This window comes from Anolis sagrei, chromosome 3, assembly GCF_037176765.1.
Source record: "Anolis sagrei isolate rAnoSag1 chromosome 3, rAnoSag1.mat, whole genome shotgun sequence".
Taxonomy (NCBI): domain Eukaryota; kingdom Metazoa; phylum Chordata; class Lepidosauria; order Squamata; family Dactyloidae; genus Anolis; species Anolis sagrei.
In genome coordinates, this window is record NC_090023.1 from 155,406,145 (window position 1) to 155,420,962 (window position 14,818).

Here is a 14,818-nt window from a genome sequence, read left to right on the forward strand (position 1 = left end):
GCCCATTACGAGGGAGGGGCTTTCTACCCACTGGCTCCCCTTCCCAGCATGTGTTCTTCTTACCTAACACCTGCTGTTTCTACTCGAGAGTAAGAGGCATTCCACTGTAGGCACTGGCACGGCACACATGCTTTCTGAATCTGTCTGCATGCCATGCCACACAAGCACTCTCCTTGGAAAGAGTGTGTGTATGTGTGGCGGGGCATGCAGACAGTCCTGGAAAATGCACATACCTGCTAGTGCCTGCAGCTGAGCACCTCTTACTCTAGTTTAAGAGATGCTCAGCAGCAGATGGACTCTGGGCCTGCCTGCATGCCCTGTCACACACGTGCTCTCCTTGGAAAGAGAGAGTGTGTGTGGTGGGGCATGCAGGCAGGCAGACCCAGAGCTCGGCTGCAGGCGTGCTTTGGGCTTGCCTGCACACTCTGCCACACATGCCCCACCACAGTTTCTGAGAGTGTGTGTGTGGCAGGGTGTACAGGTAGGCACGGAGCACGCTTGCAACCGAGCTCTGGGCCTGCCTGCCTGCATGCCCCGCCACACACACACACTCTCTTTCCAAGGCAAGTAGGCAAGTTCGGATGCACACAAAAGCAGGCTTTCGTGTAGAGCAGATTTTTTTGTGGGGAGGGGGCTTCCCATTTTGTGCTTCCGAAGAAATGGAAGACTCAAAAGAAATGATAGAAATGATAGGAACGAATTTTGCACACATGTTTAGTCAACAGCCATGTAGAAACTTGATTCACACAAATGCATTCCTCAGAAGAGATCCCATGTCAATGTGTAGGCAGTCAATGGTTTGCTTCTAAGGATGTATGGATAGGAGAATTCCTGTTGGTTTGTGTTGCTGAAAACCTTTTAATAGTGAAGGTTCAGATTCCTTCAAGAGAGAGGGGGGCTTTCTAAATTCAGCAAGCATCAACACACCAGGCAACAATTGCTGTAATGAATTTAGATTAGACAACACAATCAACTAATTTAGCAGAGACCTGTTAAAAGACACACATCCACAGGGGTGTTTTGTATAGAGTTAATTAATGTTGGCTTACTGATAAATAGAACAGATGGCAATTGAGGTGGGAGGCTTCTGGGTTCCTTGCCATAAAAGGGTAAACCAGAACCAAGAGTAGGGTGGTTTCTCCTTATTCCTTGGCTTTTACTAGACAGGATCACTTATGTTGCCTTGAATTCTTACAGCAGCTTACTTCAAGGGGTAGGAGCAGGAAAATCTATAATAGGGATGTAAATCTTTGACTAGTTCATTCGTGCATGTAAGGAGAAATAATTGCTGTAGATTATTTGCAGTGGGAAAAAACAAATGTTTCACCACAGTATTTGCCCTGTATTTGAATGTACTAAAGTGTTGCAGAGGAATTGTTTTATGGAGAAAAATATATGGCCTTTTTGCACCGAAAACATGTTTTGTGTGCAGTAGGCTTGTCTCCTATACACTAAGCATTGATTTAACTAAGCATTGATTCCTGCTCAAAAATAAGTGGTATACGGTTGCATAAAATTATGTTGTTCAATCATTTCAGTATGTTATCCTATATTATGTTATTCTATAGTATATTACTCTATTCTACTGGTTCTCAAAACATGCTCTGTGGAGTCCTTGGGGCTCCACTAAGCATATTGAGGGGCTCTGCAGTTTCCTTCTCCTTTCCCTCTCCTCCTCCTCCTCCTTCCTGATCCTCCCCTTTCCCCTGCCTTCCTTGCCCCAAAGGCCACCCCCCACTTCCTCATTGCTCAGATCCTTTCCCTTTCCCCCTCGATTTGCTTGCTTCCAAAACTTTATTTTCCACCCACTGCTCAGGGGGTGCTTTGATTGTGCTTTTTCTGCATGGCAGAAGGGAATTGGATTGGATGGCCCCTGGAGTTTCTGCTATTATTATTATGACTAGCCATCCCCTGCCATGCGTTACTGTGGCCCAGTCTAGTGATCTGGAAAATAAAGTAATTGGAAAGTGTTGGTTTCTAATATATGTAATTTCTTTATGCTTGTGGCTAAACAGTATTTCTTGCTGTTTCTTTGTCAGTGTTGATGTGGAGATTGTCTGGTTTGCCTACTCTGGAACATGCAACATATCATTGTCCTTCTTTAGGGGTCCCTTCCAAAATTATGATACTATGTGTGTGTGTGAATCATATTTATCTATATCTCTGGCTGGATGGCTTTTTGTCAGGAGGGCTTTGATTACCGCCCTGGTGAAGGGAGTTGGACTGGATGGATTTAAGTATTTTCTGTTGGTCATGGGGGTTCTGTGTGGAAAGTTTGCCCCAATTCTGTCATTGGTGGGGTTCAGAACGCTCTTTGATTATAGGTGAACTATAAATTCCAGTAACTACAACTACCAAATGTCAAGGTCTATTCCCCCCAAACTTCATCTGTGTTCATATTTGGGCATGTGGGATATTCGTGCCAAGTTTGGTTCAGATCCATTATTGTTTGAGTCCATGGTAGTCTCTGGATGTAAGTGAACTACAACTCCCAAACTCAAGGTCAATGCTCACCAAACCCTTCTAGTGTTTTCCATTGGTTATGGGAGTCCTGTATGCCATGTTTGGTTCAGTTCCATCATTGGTGGAGTTCAGAATGCTCTTTGATTGTAGATGAACAATAAATCCCTGAAACTGCAACTCCCTAATGACAAAATCATTTTTGAGTGATGGTCACTCCTTGGGTTAGTAGGTGTCTTGTGTCCAAATTTGGCGGCAATTCGTCCAGTGGTTTTTGAGTTATGTTAATCCCATAAACGAACATTACATTTTTATTTATATAGATTACAAAGACTGGATGGTCATCTGTTGAATGTGCTTTGTTTGTGCTTTTCCTGCATGGCAGAAGCGGTTGGACTGGATGGCCCTGGGGGTTGTTGCTATTTAATATATAATATAAACATTTATTGTGGCTCCTCAATAAACTTTTGCTTCAAAAAGGGCTCCGTGGATGAAAAAGTTTGAGAAACCTTGTTCTATTCAGTTAGTGTATTATTCTATAGTATGTTATCCTATGTGAATTGAGAAGAAACGTGTGCTTGTTCTGAAGGAGATATGGGTAGTATCCAGGTTTATTTATTTATTTTGGACATTGGTATCCCGTCCTATCTCGATCTCTGCAGAGGGCCTCAGGGCGGCTAACAACCGGCACACCATGGTGCCCACAAATCACTTAATCAAATACTTGTTAAAAGAAGTTTGGAATACTTAAATGTGCATATATGTACACAATGAGATATTTTGGAGATGGGATTCAATGTAAAAGGGATGCTCAATTTGTAGTAACTACTAATAATCTATTCATTAAGCTCCTGGAAATCACTGGAATAAGAAATGGCACTTAATCCTCAACAAGTGTTAATACAGCATCAGCTTGAAAATGAATAATCATGGCTGTAAAAGAGTCCTCCACATTGTGCGACTGTGGAGGAGAACAAACAATTCCATACCTGTATGCTTGTCCACAATATTCTGCCTCATGTACATAGGAAGAATTGTTTAAAGCTAAAGACAATGCAGTCACTGTTGCCTGCTTTTGGTCCAAAATTATTTAGCTACTTGTGCTCCTTCTATTTTTATCAGTTTTATACTTATGTGTGCAATGCTTTTGACACAAAATAAATAAATGGAGGTAGGATTTGCAATGGTAGGTGTTGACTCAGAGCCTGATGCCAGTCATGAAGAAGCATCTTAAAAGTGGCTCCTTCCAGGAGGCAAGCAGGAGATGTACTATGTGTGGGATCTAGAGAAAAGTAGGCTACTGGCTCATCCTGTGTGAGATAAACTAGGTCTTTTTATATAAAATAAATTGCTTATTTAGCAGTGTGTTTCCCAGGTATAATATGACTCATGAAAGAGCAACAAGAACTCAGAACACTGTGTTCTACTTGGCTTCCAATGTAGTCACTCTGCAGCCTATTCACTGCAGACAAAACCTTTAAGGCTCACAGTCAATCCCTCACCAACCAGATCTCCTCGCCATTAAGTTAATTTTTAACAGTTCTTCCACTTGTTTTTATCCTGACAAATGTTCCAACAGCCTATGGTTTGGAACCTCTATATATCCATCATCTACTGCTGTGAAAAGGCCCTAAAGCAGTGTTTCTCAACCTGGGGGTCAAGACCCCTAGAGGGGTTGTGAGGGGGTATCAGAGGTGTCGCCAAAGACCATCAGAAAACAGTATTTTCTGTTGGTCATGGAATTCTGTGTGGGAAATTTGGCCCAATTCTAACCTTGGTGGGGCTCGGAATGTTCTTTGATTGTAGGTGAACGATAAATCTCAGCAACTACAACTGCCAAATGCCAAGTCTATTTTCCCTACACTTCACCAGAGTTCACATTTGGACATGCTGATTTTCATGCCAAGTTTGGTCCAGATCCATCATTGTTTTGAGTCCACAGTGCTCTCGGCATGTAGGTGAACTACAACTCCAAAACTCAAGGTCTATGTTCCCCAAACCTCTCCAGTATTTTCTGTTGGTCATGGGAGTTCTGCGTGCCAAGTTGGGTTCAATTCTATCATTGGTGGAGTTCAGAATGCTTTTTGATTGTAGGTGAACTATAAATCCCAGCAACTACAACTCCCAAATGACAAATCAATCCCACGCCCCAACCCCACCAGTATTCAAATTTGTTTGTATTGAGTATTTGTGACAAATTTTGTCCAGTGAATGAAAATACATCCTGTATATCAGATATTTACATTAAAGTTCATAACAGTAGCAAAATTACAGTTGTGAAGTAGTAATGAAAATAATTTTATGGTTGGGGGTCACCACAACATAAGGAACTGTATTAAGGTGTCGCAGCATTAGGAAGGTTGAGAACTCCTGCCCTAAAGGGTATTCCAGCTCTGATGCCGAAACCTGACACATTGAACTTTCCATACTTGTAAGAGCATTTATCCTGCTGTATTATGAAGAGGATGTTTCTTCTGTTATACAGTTCACAAATGAACCCTAAGGAGTGGCAGACCTTGGCATTTTCCTACCTTGACCATCCATCAACATTCGTAATGTTCCAAGAAGTTTAAACTGAACAGGAGGCATATCTGATCTCAAAAGCATCTGGATCCGCTTAGCAACCCCTTCATCCAGCATTTGAACCTTGTTAGCCACTGGAAAATGAAAGAAAAAGTTAGGCATGAACATTTGGTAACACCAGATTTAGACTGTCAAAACAACAAGCTGCCAGAGCAGACATGTCTATTATTTTTACAATATCCGCACATTCAAATGTTGTCAAAGCAACCGGTTTTGGAAAAACTCAATAGAATCATGAGTTTGACATGTGATGTGAATCAAAGTTGTTGTAACACATATATCAACTTATCACTCCTGGCCTTAGTTAGAAAGATAGGAAAGAAAACCTTATGAAAAAGTAACATAGCATGTTTCTTTTCTTCCAGATTGACTTTTTAATAAGTTAATATAATTCAAGATATTAGTGATGAATCTTCACTTATTTCATGTCTCTACATAACAATAAAGAACATTCATATATTTTTCCACTACCAGGCAAGATCGTGAGAAGCTTCAAGACCCCATGAAAATGTGCAAGACAGAAAAGATTTTGCACAGAAATTTAGGGATTTCTGTACAAAATATCCTTGCAAGAATTTTGTTCAAAGTAAGATTTTGTGAAAAAAAATTCCCAGAGTTACACATTTTTTATAAAAAGCCTTGTATTACAAAACAAACAAACAAAAGAAACCCACCCAGGGAGAAATGATGGTCTTGTAGGTTAAAAAAAAGAGTTAAATTGTAACAGCATGAACAGCATGGGCTAAATGTTTATACATGAGAATCATTCACCCATGCATAAATGTGTGGAGAACAACTCATGTTTCTAAACTCCATGAGTTTAGAACTGTTGTGTAACTATGGAGATGAAAACAGAACCCTGAACTCCTGTGAAGAAGGGGAGAACAGAAACCAAGCTAACAAGGCCAATAACAACAACAACAGTATTGTCCCACAAAAAGGACGGCAATCAAGCCAATCAATACAATTGAACTTCTGTTTTTAGAAAGAGCCTTTGATGTTGAAGGACACATATATGATTTGGCAGCTCAGGTTTGTGAGAGACAATAAGAGATGGTTTAAGACAGGGGTCCTCAAACTTTTTCAACAGAGGACCAGGTCACAGTCCCTCAAACTATTGGAGGGCCAGATTATAAATTGAGAAAAAAAAATGAATAAATTCCTATGCACACTACACATAGCTTATTTGTAGTGCAAAAAACACTTTAAAGCAATACAATAATTAAAATGAAGAACAATTTAAACAAATATATACTTATTAGTATTTCAATGTGAAATGTGGGCCTGCTTTTGTCTGATGAGATAGAATTGTAGTTGTAGTTGTGTGCTTTCAAGTCATTTTAGACTTAAATTGACCCTGAGCGAGGGCCGGGTGAATGACCTTGGAGGGCCGTATCCAGCCCCCGGGCCTTAGTTTGAGGAACCCTGGTTTAAGAAATAGCTGAGATAGTTGGACACGTTCATCCTGGAGCAGAGAAGACTTCAAGGGCTGTCATAGAGGGAAGACCAAGTGTAGTGGTTTTAAGTGACAAGAAGGTAGATTTTAATTGAACATTAGAAGGGACTTCTTGACAATGAGAGCTGTTTGAAAATGGAACTAATAGAGTATTCAAGCTATCTATGGAGGATGCTCTAGCTGGATTTTCCATGATGTGGTTGGACTCAATGACCCAGAAGGCCCTTTCCAGCCCTATTATTTTTTGTGAATCATAACTGAATGATTAGACATCATAACACACACATGTTGAACAAAGACCTGAGGGTTGAATCCTCCCACAACATCACTTTATGTGGCTAGCGAGGCTTTCAATGCCAGGGCAACATAGTTCCATTTATACAGTCTTATAATTACAAACAGTCCTTTGAAGGCAACCATAAATTTGATGTGGGTCCTTGGTTTGACATCCTCACCATAACATATGCTTATAGTTCAAATTCCCTATCTTATATCTATCTATCCATCTGAGTTGGAGCAAGTTTTTCTTCTCCCTTCTTTGTTGTCCCCCAACCACTCTTTTGGTGAACTCATCCCAATTAAAAATGAAGAGTCAACTCCTTGGAAAGAGATGTTCACTATCTAGCAAGCAATTTCTGGACAGGCTGTGTACTCTTTTGCTTCCCAAAGGCAAATACAGCTGGCAGGCATCCCTTGTAAGCATTTTAATCATGCTGTGAGACTAATGGCTAATTAACTTGTTTTTAGTTTCCTTGGGCTTTGGTTACAGAAAGTTCAAACTTTGGGCCTTCAACAGTAGTAGCATTTTCAGAGAGAGCTCCCTCGACAGGCCTCTGAAGATTTAATCAATTACACTCCTTGTGCCTGTCCATATATTTTTAAAAGACTGTCTCTAATTGATTAATCAAATGTTCAGCTTGACTTTTCATCTGTGTTTTTGCTTCTTATTTTTAGAAGGCACATTAAGGGCTTTATCACATGCAATAAAATCAGTGTTTCTCTATGTTTAAGAAACGGCTATCGACAGAGCCCATCACATGGTGCAAGCGCGTTGCAGGTATTTCGCTGTTTCTAAAATGTGTATTTTTGTATGCTTCCTAAGTTGATTGGCAGTTGACTTCTTTTTAAATTTCCCATGTAGAGGTGTGTAAAAACATGAAATTTAATGTGTGATGTGAATTCCCCATTATCCGATTGTAAAGATAATTATTATGTTGTTCTGGAGCAGTGGTTCTCAACCTGGGGTCCCCAGATGTTTTTGGCCTACAACTCCCAGAAATCCCAGCCAGTTTACTAGCTGTTAGGATTTCTGGTAGTTGAAGGCCAAAAACATCTGGGGACCCAAGGTTGCGTACCACTGTTCTGGAAGGAGAAGCTGAGATGGATGTTATAGTATCCTTTCTTTCACCATAATCTTTAGAACCAAGAAGGGAGGACCTGCAATTTATATATTTTAACAATGTAAATTCAATAGTTATCTTTTAAATTGAGAGATACCTCTACTTATAAATTGTAATATAGAATAATATAGAATAGAATAAACTCCATGTAATGATCTCACATTAAAAAGTACTTCCGCGAGAACAAACACAGAGGAATCTTCAAGTAAAAGAAAATGGGGATCCTGGCATGATGGTCTACTTGGATACACTTCTTCTCACTTAGTGATTATTTCAGAATGGTGGTATTTAGTAAGTTCATGAGCAATGATAGGCCTAAATACTGTAAAACCACCAGATCCCTTCTGTTCTTTGAAGTGAAGATGTTCTGTCGCACGCTGGGCCTGTGCATAAGACTGTAGACAGGACATAAATTCTGTGTGCCCAACGGGACGCCAGGGCTGCCTCAGATTAAAGGCCTTTGGATTTCCTTAAAACAGAGTCTTTAGATTGCTTAAAGGTTCAACAAAGTTTTTATTAATGAAAACAAACAGGTACTTTAAGGCTTTCTTAATAGTCTATTGGCGCTCTCTCAATCTTGTCCACAGGGAACAGGCACTATCTTCATAACTGTAACTAATGGGGAAATCCTTAACTTCTAATCTGGGCAGTCTGTCTTTGCCTCTGTTGGCGTGGAACCCCTACACCCGGTACCAACTGCTTCTGGCTTCTGCGAGTGACCCTTACCAAGCAGAGCTTTGTAGATTTCCAGGGGGAAAAAATTCAGGTTTCCGTGATGGCTGACTGAAGTCCTTCAGCAAAGGAGCTGTAGGGCTGTATATCTCCCCAGCCAAGCCATAGAAGATGAAGCTTTCTACAGGAGCTCTTGGTATTATGTCCTATATGAAAAGCTTCTCTGTGTGGACTGAACCCAAAATGGCTCCTATTCCCTCTAAAACCCAAAAAGGGGGCGGGACCAGGGAACCTAACTATAATTGATAGGTGGCTTGCCCTATGATTGCAGCCAAAAGAAGCCACCTATCTGCAGAGCCCCTGAAACATTCAATGCAAAGCAAACAAAATTGGAACTCCTGGTACAGTTGTACCTGCACAGAAGAACAGTCAGCATTGGTTATTATTTGGATGGGATTCTACTAGGTGTTGTAGGCAATATTTCAAAGGAAGGAACTGGCAAAAACACCTTTGAGAATTCCTTCCCTATGAAATTAATAGGATCCTCATAATGTGATGTACAACTGAACACACACACAAACACACATGGGAGAGGATCTCAGCAGCTACTGGATCCCTGTCATGGTGGACATATGGCTGGCCACTTTTTTAAAGCTGCTGTGACTGGAGCAGTAGACACTAGAAGGCTCAAGGAAGTAACAAGGCTCAAGCACAAAGGAAAAAAAATTATTGCATTACAGTAACATTATTCTTGATTAATGATCAGCATTTTTCATTCTTCACGTTGATTATTGACCATTTTAATCATTTTAAATGGGGTAATAATTTCAGTGATTTAATGAATTAATTAGCAAATTAATTAACAATTAAAATTAATTCTATAATTTTTCATTGCCTTTAAACACCAGTGAGTTGATTTGTCATTATCAACAAAAGTAAATGGATTTGCACCAGCAGTAAACCTTTGAAACTTGCAAACAGGAAATGAGGCATAACTCACCATGCGAAATAAAATATGTTTGGTTTATTGTTTTTTGAATGCAATGCCAAAGCCTCCAATATTTAATACATTAAGAGGGACTGTGCTGTTTAATAGTCACCAGCTTTTGCTGTCCTCATTACCACTACACATTTCTGGCGGCTCTACTCTGCTGGTTGTGCTACCTTTTTGTATGGAAACCAAACAACAGCATATTTTTGGCCAGTTTTGACCATGTTTGTAATTTACTAATTTCAAGGGAATGGCAACATTTTATTTACAGTTTATTCATTATTGCCTCTGTATATAAAGCCACTAAATGGTGTTTTAATATAATAATTTAAATGCATTCTAAACCTTTTTATTATCAGGTTTTTAGCTAATCTCGTGTTTAGCTTCCGTCAGCTGATTTGGAATCTATTCAGAGAAAAGGTTTGTATAGAAAACCAATCAATAATACATAAAATAAAATGCTGACACAATTTGAGCAACAGGAGATGAATTAGGGTCCAATAAGAGGCTGCCTTGAGCTGCTGCTGGGAATGGCAACTTCATATTTTTGGGCATGTTTCCAAAGTGTAATATCTCTGTTGGTTACTTGGGGGAACCAGAGAGCATTGCTTTGTATTTCCTAATGACACAATAGCACAGACTACTTGTTAATAAGGACTAAGTCTGTGAGTTATCTTTCTGGACTGTAATAATAGTAATAATTTTGACTGTAAGAATAATAATTAAAGTAATTTGTTACTGGTGTCTTTTTATTTTAAGGAGAAGAGATCATAAAATGTATACATGTTTGGAAATCTTTCATAACATTTATAAAAATGAGAGAAAACATACAGAAGCTTGTGGGATTTTAAGACTGAATATAATAAATATTTAAAAAGAGAGGCGAAGTTAAGACTTTCATTTTTTATTTCATTAAACGGCATTCCATGCAGTCATGCTGGCCACCTGACCTTGGAGTTGTCTACGGACAACACCAGCTCTTCCTCTTAGAAATGGAAATGAGCACCACCACTCAGAGCTGAAAGGGGAAGCCTTTACCTTTTTTGGAGTTGGACATGACTGGACTTAATGTCAGGGGAAAACCTTTACCTTTACCTGTTTCATTAAATAGTGTATCATGAATTGTCAGTGAGTTTCTAGGTTGGAAATCATTTAAAAACTTTTTTTTAATATTTAGAGTATGTAGTTTATTTTGATATCTAAATTATAGTAGCTATTTTTTTGGGTTTTTTTGGTTTTTTTCTTCTTCAATGACATAGGAAAGTGTTCTTTATCTGGCTATTCTTTTTTCAATGTATCTATTATTGCTAGGTATTATTTTAATACATTACAATAATAAGGATGAGAAAGACTGTTTAGTTATGAATATTGATATTATTGTGAAATATGGATATATCACTGTCTCTATACTACCTTTAATAAGATATTAATGAAAAATCTGGCACTGTTGCATTATCTAGACATGGGGTCCTCAAACTAAGGCCCAGGGGCCGGATACGGCCCTCCAAGTTCATTTACCTGGCCCTCGCTCAGGGTCAACCTAAGTCTGAAACGACTTGAAAGCACACAACAATAACAACAATCCTATCTCATCAGCCAAAAACAGGCCCACATTTCCCATTGAAATATGAATAAGTTTATATTTGTGAAATTGTTCTTCATTTTAATTATTGTATTGTTTTTAAGTGTTTTTTGCACTACAAATAAGATATGTGCAGTGTGCATAGGAATTCATTCATGTTTTTTTCAAATTATAATCCTGCCCTCCAACAGTTTGAGAGATGGTGACCTGGCCCTCTCTTTAAAAAGTTTGAGGACTCCTGATCTAGACAGATGCCACCAGGGAGCGCTAGAGAGAGAACGTGTCCATTTTCCGGGGGTGGAGGGTGGGTTGAACAAGGATAACCTTTTCCCCATGTTTTCCTGTTATTCCCTCCACTTATATCCCTGTCATGGAAACAACCCTTATTTATGATATGGGAAGATGGGAGGGGGAATGACGAGTGAAAATGGGGAAAATGGTTTTCCTCCTTCAACTCCCTCCCTCAATAAAATGGACTATCCTTCTCTTTCTAGTGCCCCCTAGTGGCCTTCATCTGGATAATAGATCCTTTAAAATCCTTTAAAAAAGTAACATTCCGATTTCTGGATAAAATATGGACAGTATCTTATCAAGGACAGGAACTAAAAGCAGACTTTCTATTTCTATCCCACATTTCTATCCCATATTCCTTTCTTTCCTGCTATCATCATATGATATATTTATGTGGCTTTAGTTTTAAATTTCCCCCTCAATCAGATTATTTTCCTTTTGGCATTTGTTGTACCTGGTATAGCCAGGTTCCGAAGAGCACTCAGTGCAGCATGTTGAACAGACACATCTCCATTTTCGACATGGTGCTCCAAAAGGTCAAGAAGCTGATGGACCACCCCTAGCTGCACCATCCGGACACAATTACTGTCTTCAACAAATGAGAAAGAGAGAAAACAGTCAAAAGATTACAACTGGAAACATTATACAGTATCTCAATAACATAAAGGCAAAATTTCAATAGTCGGTATTTTAGTTCAGTGTTCCCCAAACTCTGGTGTTTTGGACTTTGACTTCCAGAATTCCTGTTCATTCAGCAAAGCAGCTGAGGCCTCAGGAATTCAAAACACTTAGAGGACTAAGAGTTTGAGAATAATTAAAAATCTAACATAGCAAATTAACCTTGTCATTATTCAAGTACTATAACATTTCTTCCTGTCTTTTCCCCTTTGTGTCCTGTCCGCTGGGGGCCCATCCACATAGCCATAAAACCCAGAATATCAAGGTATAAAATCCCACAATATTAGCTTTCAACTGGGTTATCTGAGTCCACACTGCCATATATTCCAGTTCAAAGCAGATAATGTGGGATTTTTTTCAGTTGTGTGGAAGTGGCCTGGGGTCCCATCTGCAATGCCATATAAAATTCAGATTATCTGTTGAACTGGACTATATGGCAGTGTAGATCCAGTCTGGGTTGCAAACCTGTGGGCAGCAATAGCAACATGTCTTAAGTATTTAATCTTAAAGAAAACATGCGGCAGTAGCCTTTATATGTATCCAGGAAAAAGAAAAGAACAAATAGGTCTACGGTCCCTTCTATACTGCTATATAGTCTAGATTATCAAAGCAGACAATCCACACTATCTGCCTTGAACTGCAATATGTGAGTCTACACTGCCATACAATCCAGTTCAAACCATATAATTTAGATTTTATATAGCAATGTGGAAGGGCTGTAAATCACAGGTGGAAATCAGGCATTCCTCCTTATATAGTTGACCTGTCTCTCCCAAAACAGACCTACATTGCCATATAATTCATTCCAAATCAGATAATCTGGATTTTATATGGCAGTTGCATCACTGGCATGTGGCCTAAAGTTGATGGAATTTACAATCCCACTGCATTTGGAAGACCAAGTGGAGCCCCTTCCCAATCTAACAAAAAGTGCTTGGCTGTAACATTAGCCGCAAACTAAATTTGGAGAGACAGAAGATCCAAAGAGAAAATCTTAGGCTGGATCTACACTGGTGGGTTTCACAATGCCCTTTGATTGTAGGTGAACTATAAACCCCAGCAACTCCAACTCCCAAATGTCAAGGTCTATTTTCCCCAAACTCCCCCAGTATTCACATTTGGGCATATTGAGTATTTGTTCCAAGTTTGGTCCAGATCCATCGTTTAAATCCACAATGCCTCTGGATGTAGGTGAACTACAGCTCCCAAACTCAAGGTCAGTGCCCACCAGACCCTTCAAGTATTTTCTGTTGGTCATAGAAGTTCTGTGTGCCAAGATTGGTTCAATCCCATCGTTGGTGGAGTTCAGAATGCTCTTTGTAGGTGAACTATAAATCCCAGCAACTACAACTCCCAAATTACAAAATCAAACCCCCCCCCCCAACCCCACCAGTATTCAAATATGGGCATACTGGGTATTTGTGCCAAATTTTGTCCAGTGAATGAAAATACATCCTGCATACCAGATAGTTACATTACAGTTCGTGACAGTAGCAAAATTCCAGTTATGAAGTAGCAACAAAAATAATTTTATGGTTGGGGCTCACCACAACATGAGGAACTGTATTAAGGGGTCGCAGCATTAGGAAGGTTGAGAAACACTGCTTTAAAGAATACTTCATAAGTATTTATCTGGCATTTAGCTTAAATGTTCAATTCAACTCAACAGCAGAAAACAAGCACACAGCACAACATCAAACAAAAGAAGCAATTATTTCTATTGATCTTATGTAAAGTCTTTTTCAGTTACAGAGAGGAGTAAAAATAGTTTAATAACAGATAAGGGAAAAAGATTTCATTACCATTCCTGGCAAAATTAGCAATGGCCAAAGCTCCTGTCAGCTGTAATTGTGTGTGCTTGGATGTCAGCCATATGCCAATGTTCTGGTAGATAGCACCCTTTCCCTCTGCAAACAGCTGCTGCATGGATTCATCTGTAGTACAAGAAATGGAGACAGAGATTGTGGCTAGTATTGCTGCATTGTTGCATGATTTTGTTTGCCATTGTGAAGAAATACCCAATAGCTTTCCTGCAAAGTCTAATAATAATAATAATAATAATAATAATAATAATAATGGCCAGGATTGAAAAATCAGCTGATGACCCAAAACGCCGACTGTGCAAGGAAGCTGATGAAACGATTGATCATATCCCCAGCTGTTGCAAGAAAATCGCACAAACGGACTACAAACAGAGGCACAACTCTGTGGCCCAAATGATTCACTGGAACTTATGTCACAAGTACCCCCTTCTAGCAGTAAAAAATTGGTGTGATCATAAACCTGCAAAGGTTACGGAAAATGAACACGCAAAAATACTGTGGGACTTTTGAATCCAGACTGACAATGTTTGGGAACACAATACGCCAGACATCATGATTGTGGAAAAGAAAAAAAGTTTGGATTATTGATGTCGCCATACCAGGTGACAGTCACATTGAGGAAAAACAACAGGAAAAATTCAGCCGTTATCAGGACTTTAAAATCGAACTGCAAAGGCTCTGGTCATTGGCACACTGGGTGCCGTGCCAAAAGACCTCAGCCGGCATTTGGAAACAATGAACATTGACAAAATAACGATCTGTCAGCTGCAAAAGGCCACCTTACTTGGATCTGCACACATCATTCGAAAATACATCACACAGTCCTAGATGCTTGGGAAGTGTTCGACTTGTGATTTTGTGATACGAAATCCAGCATAGAGA

At 39.5% G+C, this 14,818-nt stretch overlaps 1 protein-coding gene across 1 annotated transcript in view; it reads right to left on the reverse strand.

Annotated features, from left to right (window-relative positions):
• LOC132771255 (rap1 GTPase-GDP dissociation stimulator 1-like) overlaps window positions 1-14,818 on the reverse strand; it is a 69,783-nt gene that overhangs the window by 11,286 nt on the left and 43,679 nt on the right. Inside the window, exons 8-10 of the mRNA XM_060769013.2 lie at window positions 13,916-14,047; window positions 11,890-12,024; window positions 4,992-5,117 (exon numbers count right to left, since the gene is read on the reverse strand). Coding sequence (XP_060624996.2) covers window positions 4,992-5,117; window positions 11,890-12,024; window positions 13,916-14,047 — 393 coding nt within the window. The remainder of the gene's footprint in view (window positions 1-4,991; window positions 5,118-11,889; window positions 12,025-13,915; window positions 14,048-14,818) is intronic.